This window comes from Orbicella franksi, chromosome 6, assembly GCF_964199315.1.
Source record: "Orbicella franksi chromosome 6, jaOrbFran1.1, whole genome shotgun sequence".
In the NCBI taxonomy this organism is placed as follows: domain Eukaryota; kingdom Metazoa; phylum Cnidaria; class Anthozoa; order Scleractinia; family Merulinidae; genus Orbicella; species Orbicella franksi.
Window position 1 is genome coordinate 4,543,172 of NC_138150.1, and position 10,471 is coordinate 4,553,642.

Consider the following 10,471-nt stretch of genomic DNA (forward strand, 5'->3'; position numbering starts at 1 on the left):
GGAAACAACATTTTTCATTTTACGAAACATATGTTTCGACATTCCTACGTCATCTTCAGTTGCAAATGTTCGTCGGTTGCACATTTAAATTTTCACTGTATACATGATTTCGTTATAGAATTACGCCGTTTTTCTAAAGCTGCGCAGATAAAATTAAGACAACTGCTTAAACGTTATTACAAAACTGATCTAGACATTAAGTCAGTTTTTTCTACCTTCAAGGTTAGAAATATGTTCAGCGTGAAAGATTCCGTGCCGCAGAGTCTTTGTTCACGTGTCGTTTATAAATTCACATGTGCTGGCTGTAATGCCGTCGAACATTTGCAACTGAAGATGACATAGAAATGTCGAAACATGTTTTGTAAAATGAAAAATGTTGTTTCCTTTTTAAGATAGAATAATAATAAACCATAAAGAAACGAGAATGGTAGAGGATGGAGAAGATTAACACGGATTACAAACTTTAAAAAAATTAGGCCCAAACTTTTCAAGATGGGCAATCCGTGACGTATTTCCTTTAAGTAATTCATACTGTGACTGAGAGCTCATACCAACCTCACCTTTTTTGCACTCCTTACACCACTGATCAGCCACACAAAGACGATGTTGTCCTTACTTTAAATCAAACGTATGAGGTTGATCTTCATTCCACGCCATACCAATGGACCTTTTGGGCGAGACGTACAGCGGCCATTTTGAATTCTGTTGTTTCAAATAGCTATTATGGGATGCTCAGGAGGTAACTTAGTATGTATTTGCTGGGCATCTCATAATAGCTATTTGAAACAGTAGAATTCAAAGTGGCGGCCGCATCACCGAAAAGGTCCATTCCCACATGCCTCCATTCCCTACATATAAACGAAAATTCATCCACGACTCTGGCATTTTCATGCTCTCTCCTTCCTCCACTGAAGTGGAAATTCTCAAGAAGTGAACTGTCCGTCACGACTGCCGACATGGCGGGTGTTGTGGACTCTCCAACTAAGGTGTAACTTTTGAACAAGATTGAACCTACTTCTCTCTTCAGGCAGGTGACCGTCTTGCCTAACATGCATCCTTCAAAATGGGCTGACGTTCCGTCAACTGAAAGAATCATTGCATTTAAGGGTGAACTGTGCGTCTCTTAACGCTGTATTAAGTCCTGTCCAAACGGAAAATGTTTGGCGACCAAAACACGATCAAACGTTGTTTGGTGACTTAACATGTTGATGCTGCACAGAGTGGCCAAACGGTATCAAACATGTTTGAACGAATGAAATGTCATACAACGTTTGATCACATGTTTGACGTCGTTCAAATTTTGTCAAGTATGATTGAACACGATCAAACAAGGTGTCCAAACGGGAAAATGTTTGGTCACCAAAAAATGTTTGATCGTGTTTGGTCGCCAAATATTTCCCGTTTGCATAGGGCCTAACATCAAGAATCTCTGAATTGGAGGCGTGAAGATCGGTTTGCTCTGAACAATCTTTAAAACGAAGTTACCTTAAGAAAGTCCCACTTACGTTCGTCTCCCTTTTCATCATGTTGAGAATCAGAATATCGATAGACAGATTCTGAAAAGACCTCTGCGATGCGAAGGTCTACAAAAGAGTGACAAGGTGCGTTAAAAAAGCAGCGATAAGTTAGCTTAATGGAATCTAAAAATAAGTAGCTTTTACATGTACAATTTAATGAATGAACAAACTTTACCTTCATCGACGTCATCAAGGTCCATCAAGGAGTATAAATATTTTATTTTGTAAAAAAAATATATATACTGCCAGTGAAGTTTAACGACGATACAAGCTTGATATCACTCATGACGTGCAGATCCAAATTTTGCAACCTGCAACCCTACTTGTCAGCCGCATGGGAGTCATTCAGTATTGCGTATGTTCCATTGCTGACACACTGACAGACTATTGGTTGAGGCTGGCTTCTTCTGGAGTAAAATAACGAATATTCTGTTTAAATTTGCAAGAGACTGGAGCAAGCCGCCTCGTAGAAAAATGTTTGTGTATTATAACCACTACTGCGGTAAACTCACAGGTAAGAAAGACGATGAACTTTCGAAATGCGACTTAGAGCAATGCTTCGTCGCGCAAAGCTAAGTCACCAGCACGAATCATTTGGTGTCACGTTCCCGGCTTTAGTTAGATCATGGGCAGAAGTAAAGAAACTTCACGCGCGACATACACGCGCGACCGATTATACGTGATGCCTCAGCAAAGGGTTTGTAGGGAGTATTGCGCTTCAAAATGAACTTGCATTTTTCTAATTGTCAGGTCAGTTTCAATTGTCCTCAGAAAGAGTCTCTCTGAACTATTCTCAAGCGTCAAAGTTTTCAAGGTGATTACTTATCAAGTGCAAACAAATCCAAGTATGGTTGATTTCTTCGATCGTTTTTCACAGAATTCTTTCTTATAATCGAATAAAAACGCAGTCTCGATGCCGCTGCTAAAACAATGCAAACGCTAAAGCCTATGCAATTATAAGCTCAACGCATTTTTCAGGCAACATTCTATGCGCAGAAATTAGAGACACTGATAAGTGCTGATAAGTGCTAAAACAACACTCCTCTACAATCCTCCGAGAAACTATCCCCGAAAATAAGCCGAGGGATTGAATTCGAAATGTTTGAGGTATTGCATTTTACCACCAAATAAGGAAAATTTAGCCTAAAAGTAGCCCAGAACAGCATTTGATTTAGAAACAGATAAACTTGTTTTATGCATAGCATCACATGTAAAATAGCTGCTGGACCGACAGTCACATCGATCCAGCATCTACCGCATTGCGGCTGCATTAATGAACTAAGTGTATACTAACCACATTAATAGAGATTCACACACTCTACTCACTAACTCAGCCGGTATAACAGGCCACGAAATTCTAAAACGAAATCACAGCGAAACGCTGAGTATAGTCCAGCCTTTCAGAGTGTTTCGTTGCCATCTCTTAATCTTGGGTTTACAGTCGAAACCCGCCTCGCTTTAGAAGCAAAATTACTAGGCGGAAAGCGGGATGCAGGACGCGGGACGCGGGATGTGGGAGTCTATATATGACTTCAGCATCAGAGAACCTCGTATTTTGAGAGATAGGGCTGCGGCCTATTTATACCAGGACTTCAATTAGATAAAAGCACTTAATGACTGGTTCCAGCGAAAGATTAAGTGAAAAAAAAAATCCTGTCTAAGTTTTTGAAAAGCCTTGGCCAGGTGTCGAAAAAACATAACTTGAAACCGATGGCGGTCAATTTATTCGCTGAAAAATGGATTGTTTGAATTACTTTCATCTTCTGTCCCAGCTTCAAAAACAACGATTAGTTATTTTTAAGCCCAGGCTATTTTAGAAGGAACATTTTTAGAACAAAATCACGTGTTGATATCAAATTAGTACTGATGTAGCCTTAAGCACAAGCAGATTAATAAAAAAACGCATTATTTTGTCTTTTCAACGGAAATTTCAAAAATATATCATACTAAAATAAATGCATTCCATACTTTATTTGTTTTTTTTTTTGAAAACAGCATTGCGTTCTTGTCTGTTGAAATATCTCCGCGTTAAAATAGCGGTAATTAGAGTTTAAAAATTTGTACAGCTTAAAAGCTAGACAAAGGCCATCCACGATAAAGACAACTTAAGCTGTAAACTTTCATCGAACACGAAACTTTGACGTCATTTGTACCTAAATTGGTTTTACAATCGCCACAGAACACGTTTTCCGACCGGAAGACAAGCTAAAAATAATCCTCTGACGTCATCCGGAACGCGCGTTTTCATTGTGGCTTGTCAAACAAAGCACTAGAGTTAATCTTAAAACGTTGTAAACACACTTTAACGATGACCAGTTTGAAAATGAACGATTCGGAAGCTTGTTTACATCGTTGAAGTGACAAATTTGGAGCATTTTCGGACAGAAATAAACTTGTAATGTCAAACCTTAATGTTAAAAAAAATATATCGCAATGATATCGAATTTTTATTTTGAGTGCTAAGCTCACCACATAACAAACCATATTCTGCTTTTAAAATACCTTGAAAAGATTTTGCTATTTGACGTGTCTGGTAGCCTGGATATAGCGACATTAATAACTCGGGATAAAAATCGCGAAGATAGAAAAAAAAAAAAGATTTACTATTGTAAGTTGAAAATTGGCAACGAAAAAAAATTCAGTTTGACCAACAGATAAAACTTTCTATTTGGCAAGGATGAAATAAGCGTTGGAAGGTTCTTTTCAAAATAAGCGGTAAATATTCATTCTGTCGAAAGCCCCATAATGTTGTCGTTTCTATTCTCGTCACTTTAACACTACACAATCAAATTATCAACGTTCTAGAGAAATTTTGCGTCGCCTTCATCGGATCTATCAGCCGCAAAAAATTAAGACTACATGTTATAGTATTGCTTTTAGGCGCTGCGTAACAGCTATCACATTCGATGGCAGTAAATTGCGGGAATTCATGGCTCGCTGAACAGTTTGCGATCTCAAGTCGCTACTTGTTTATACTTCGCGCAGTGAAATCTCCTCAAAAAGGATTTTTCCATTGGTTTTCACACCAAAATATTCGCGCAGTTAATTGTTTTCTGCGGCCTAAGAAAAAATTGACTGGCAACCAGCTCTGTGTATTGTTTTTATGTGACGGCGCACACCTGTCTTGGATGAGCGGCGCTGATTGGTTCCAACCACAATATTCCATAATTGCATGCAAACTTTTCATTTTGAATTCAAGCAATATGGCGGCTCGGATAGACGCGTAGCAAACACTGCGTAGAAATAACATGGCTGTACGTCAAGAAGACGCAAGGAAGAAGCCATCGTCGCCGAACGGAAGGGCTTTTTCTTCGGTGACCAAGTCGGGTGATGAAGAAATCGTGGAACAGCTGCGACGCTTTAGTAGCGTTTCACAGGAAGACTTCGAGAAAATGAGACTTGCCGAAAAAGAGGATGAATTTTTTGCGATTAGGAAAGCAACCGATATAACAGAGCCAGATACTAAAGGCGACCCGTGCCCACCTCTGCCTATAAAGATCATTCAAGGCTCTTTCAGGCACGTGCTAGGTGTTCGCGAGGCGTGCTCGAAAAACGGAACGTTTCTGCAACGCACGATTGAGTTGCGGCGTAAGCCGGGTGAGACTCTTGGATTTTATATTCGCCAGGGCGATGGATGGGAACGTGAGCAGGGAATTTTTGTGTCTCGTGTTGTTTTAGGAACAGACGTGGATGTTTTTGAACTTTTGCGTGTTGGTGATGAGATTATTAAAGTGAACAAAGTGGACGTACGGACTATGACCATTCAAGATGTTAGCGCCTTAATGCAGATGACAAGGAGACTTATTCTCACTGTGAAAGTCCTTACGCCGGTTACAGCGATGGCCGCCAAGCGACTAGCTATGAATAAAGACAATAATATCCAGGGTTTGAAATCTCTGAGTCCGAGAACATCCAGGCCATCGAGATCCGAAGCGTCCGTGGACTCGGCTTCAAATTCAAGTCGGCAATCCCCCGACCGTCGCGTCGGTAGCGACAGACGTCTAAGTAATACATCTAGTCTCAGCCATCAGGCAAACTACAAGGTAGCAAATCTAGTCATAGGAAAAAACCGCGATGCGATGAGCACGGGAAATCCTCAGTCTTTGACTCCCTCAGGCTCGAGCTACCGAGGCTCGCGTCGAAGCTCCAAGTCGCCTGTAGCTGGACGCAGAGCGCTGTCGCCAATACGGGAAACGTCAGCAGATATATTTAACAATGACGCCGACGATCGCATGTCAGGTCATGATCGGGAGCGAACTAGCAGGGCAGCCAGCGTTGTGAGCTGGTCCGACCAGTTCTACAGCGAATCCGGAGCGAGTAGCCCGGTGAAACACAAGCCTACCGATAGGCGGCGATCTGAAGCGCAGAGTTCCAGGCCGAAGTGATCTGCACGGCGGAAAACAAGATTGGAACACGAAAGAAACGAAACAAAATAAATGCCTTCAAAGTTTGCAAAGAGATTACGGCTCGGAGCATGGGTCAAACTTGGAATTAAAGATCAAGGTGGTTGAATTTGATCGCAGGAGAGAGAGGTTTATTAAAAAATCATGGCAAAGAACTGAGTGTTTTGGCGAGCGAGAGTTCTAGCTCGCTTTTAGTACTGGTTAGCTCTTGCAAGCTGTCAAATTGACCGGATTTGTTTTCAGGGATTTATCGGAATGCAAGATGTGGAAACAAGGATGTTTTTATTAAGGAAGGAAGTACGTGTTAAACAATTTCTCAGGACTAATATTAGAAAAACTTTTCTTCATAGGTATATTGTATCAAACAAAACGCATTGCAAAACAACGGACATTTGCTTAAAATAGTCAAATCTTGTCGGGTGTGAACATATCTGCCTGACAGAACTCTTGAATGCTACTCAACCACGGATAGGAGCGAGACGTTTATTCCACTTTGCAACGACAAAACAATTTCCTTAAGCTTCTTATACAATTTTGGGCGACGCATAAAAAAATGTAGGCTTGCAAAAGCACTGCGAGGAAATAATGTACGGCGACGCGACAATTGTAAGGTTTCAATTATTCCATTTTTTCTGTAAACATTTCATAAGACAACCTTAGAAGCGAATTTCGAGAGCGTCATACGAAACTGAAATAATAATAATATAAAAAAAACACCGTAGTCGACCGAGGAAATTTGAAGGTCCACTAAAATTTTTGAAAAAAAAATTATGAAAATGTTCATGAATTTGAACTTGATACAAAATTAGAAATCTTCCGCCTGCACTCGCGATATGTTTAGATATTTTTCTTCGATTCAATGCAATTCTGCAATTATTGTGCGGCTAGATTTATTCATGGTAAATACGAGAACCCTCTAAACATAAGAAATATTACTTCAAATGTTTATTTAGGAGCTATTATTTTTCCTTGTCTCAATATGTTAATCTGCCGTGTAAGGTCAATCGTTACAAATGAGAGCGGAAAAAATTCTTGAGTAATCGCTGACGGAAAATTCGGGGCATCGTTTGTGTGTCTATTTCAAGCGACCTCTTAATGATCTCGAGGAAACGATTGGCGTCACTGTCGATGCGAAATTTTTATTCAAGATGCTGAACAAAGCATTGTTTGAAAGGAAGTTAGTCGGACACTAAAGATAGCTCTGCTTGCAGTTAAAACAAAACAAACCGCGCACGAAAATACCGTCCATTGAATCACAAGAAAACAGCCACCATTTCAATCAAAACTAGAGGAAGTGTTTTAACTTATTTTTCTTGTAGTCGACTTTCGAGAAATAACCGAGGTGTAGATCCAAGAAGATTCGAAAAATAAATTATAAATAATTAAAAACTACGAAAACTTGTTTCGCTGTTTTTGTGTTACATTTATTTTCTTTCGCATTTCGTGGCTTCAAATGCACGCCCGAGCCGTGTCTCTCTTCCATTAAAGCGGTAATTTGAGAAAAAGTAGGCAATAAAAGACCGTATCTACTGGACACAAGAGGATAAAAAATATTGCCTAAACTTTACCACTGTTTTATTAGCTACGACTGTTAGCACCTGCTGTCTAGAAACCGCAGATTATATTTACTTTTCAACCAATAACACTCGAAAATACAACGCGGGCCGTTCTGTTGACTGAAATACTTCTCCCGAGATAACAGTTTGGGAATTTCAAACAAAACTGCCAAACTTATCGTACCATCTCCGAAGGCTGGTAACCTATTTTCTTGACCTAAAGATAATGTGAGAAGATTCTATAGATGTTTCAACTTCAGCGATATCGCTGATTCATATCTGGACGCGCTAATTTGCTTTCAGACGAAAAACCCACTTCTACATTTGTAGAACCTTATATGGCGACAATAATTTTTCCTCATTCGCCGAGAGGTGCTCAGTCGCATCGCTCGGGCATTTAATCACAGGCAATAAAGCCGATTAAAGGGTTAAAGGCGAAAGTTCAGAACAGTTTTAAGATGCATTGTCGACTAAAGATTCAACGGCGAGGGCGTAACAAAAAGCAACTCCATCAATATTTTTGTAACAATGTTGCAGTTTTAAAAATCTTCCAGCGCAGCTTGTTACACAAGACGATTTTATACGCAACAATATCGCGGTAAAAACCGGCTCGTGCAACTTGCCGAGAGAATGTCGGTTTAAAAAATTCAAAAATCGGTGCTGCCAATCTTGTCGTGTTACATCACCCTCAGCTTAACTCAGTAAAACGCTCTCTAGTGTGACTATTGCTCACGCTGTTTATAAACATTTGCACAATTTTCATTGGTTGGCTAACTGTACAAGCGTGACACGTGACTCAGTAAATGCTCTCCAGCGTGACTATTGCTCACGCTGTTTGAAAACACTTGCACAATTTTCATTGGCTAGCTAACTAGACCTCAGGTACAGGCGTGACACGTTCTCTTCTGTTCTTTCGCTTTGCTTTTTGCAAACTTGTTTACCAGCTTGACTTCTGTGCCTTCCTTAAACGTAATTTATTTCAAGCTTTGATCATCTGTCAATGCCTCTTTCTTCACAATCCGATTCATTTACGAAAAGATTCAATTTCCTCTCATTTTTTTAGCTCGAAGAAAAACACAATCAAATGGCCCCCCTCAATTCTTTAAATCTGTTCGTTTACAGCAAGCTGTCAGACTCGTCAAACGTTCTCTTGGTGTTTCACTCTAATTCATTGTGACTAAGCCTAATTTACTTTAAAACGGTTGGTCTTCTTGAATTACTTTTTTCCTTATTCCATTTTCAGTGATCTAACTGTGCTTCGTACTTAATGTTTCAAATAATTTGTTCGCTTGCTTAAAAACTGTCCAGTTCCTTTTAAATTTAACAAGAGATAAGTCTTTCGCTTCCTTGATAGCTGATCACTGGTGGAAATTTTCTTACACGGTTTCACGAACATTTCGCTCCATAAAAAAAAATAATTAGATTAGAAGACGCCCAGAGAAAAAGGTTAATAAGCCGAGGCCATAACATAGCGTGCACGATTGCTTTTCACATAAACTCGATTAATTACACGATTCCTTTAATATCCTTTAATCTAATTGCAATTTTGCTTTTGCTTTTTTATTCGTTAATTAACGTTCATTCGCCTAGTAAGGCAGCGTCCACACTGCGCCGGAGAAATTTGAAAACGCAGTTTTATTTCTATGGTTAGGCCTACCGTTCACACTAATCCGTCACGAAAACCGAGCTCTCCCAACAGGAACATTTTGAAAACGCCGGCTTTGCGTTCTAGTGGGGACGGGAGACATTTTGGAAGCGGAGCTTTTTGAAAACGGAGCTTTTTGAAAACAGTGGCGTCACGATAATCAGATGATTTCCCTGACCGAATTCTTCCTCACACACAAATCCAAAATGAGCGGTGATTGCTGCATTTACAAATTCTCCCGGCGTAATTGCAATTGCAATATCGCGTTAATTAACGTTCATTCATCGAGTTTAATACTGACTTGCAAAACAGTACTTAATTACTGATTTTAAAAGACCTTAAAAGCGAGTCTGAATGGACATAGAATACAGGCTTCGTTACACTAGTAATACCAGACAAGACATATGTAAGAAATTAAGTGACAAATTTTAAATTACTGATTTTAAAAGACCTCCGAAGTAAGTCTAAATGGAGATAAATTACAGGGTTCGTTACATAAGCAGTGCCGGGCAAGAGATAGATAAGAGAACAACTGACAAATTTCTTAATCCGATTTGTAATTTTCCAACTCAGTTTCCATTTATTTTTGATTTCTTGTACAGTGATAACACTCAAACGTCGAGTCATTTAATCAATGTGGTTAATTTAAACTTTTTTTCAGTCTACGGGGCTTGTGTCTGCTCTCATCTAACCAATGAAGAATATTTTCTTGTGGTGCTGTATGTTTCGAGTCTTTTTCCAGTTTTAGAATTGGCACTCGTACGGAGATATTTAATTTTACCACCAAATTGGGTCTCAATCTCACCATAATACCTTATCTGCAACAAAACCAAGGTTTGAGCACACAGCTGACATTAATACCCGCAATTCCATCCAGACGGTAACAAGCTTAATTGTTTCGGCTATTCTACATAACAAACTAAACCTCTCTACCAAACCCCCTATCGTTTAGGAAATAGCGTTAATCACACCACCCACGCGTGGGTCATCCGGCAAATTACATCCGTGAAGACAAAACTAATGGGGCTAACACAATGTGCTGTATGAAGATAACTGATTACTAAAATGGTTTTCCGAATTGGCAGCCAGAGTTTTAATCTAATTATATCCCAAATTGGACGACAATACTAGGAGACCACATCAGTGTAATTACCAAGAGTGGCTCTAAACTACAGTGAACGGGTGCTAAAATACTTTATGACGGATACATGATAGCCCAAATGGTTTTCCAGTTTGATTGGTCGAGAGCTCAAAGCCAAGTTGTTAACCAGCAATTGAAGTCTGTGTAATAGAGATTAAAAGTGCGGTTTTTGTTCAAATTTTGCGATGAAATATTAAGGATCACGAAAT

At 39.6% G+C, this 10,471-nt stretch overlaps 1 protein-coding gene across 1 annotated transcript; it reads left to right on the forward strand.

Moving 5' to 3' along the window:
* The first annotated feature begins 3,893 nt into the window (after positions 1-3,893).
* Positions 3,894-5,905, forward strand: LOC145491288 (uncharacterized). Its single transcript, XM_081470456.1, has one exon. The coding sequence runs from the start codon at positions 4,766-4,768 to the stop codon at positions 5,900-5,902; it is 1,137 nt and encodes a 378-aa protein (XP_081326582.1). The 5' UTR covers positions 3,894-4,765; the 3' UTR covers positions 5,903-5,905.
* Positions 5,906-10,471: the final 4,566 nt, after the last annotated feature.

What these genes read in the sequence shown, in the direction of transcription:
- LOC145491288 (XM_081470456.1), top strand. Translation starts at nt 4,766, where the DNA reads ATGGCTGTACGTCAAGAAGACGCAAGGAAGAAGCCATCGTCGCCGAAC.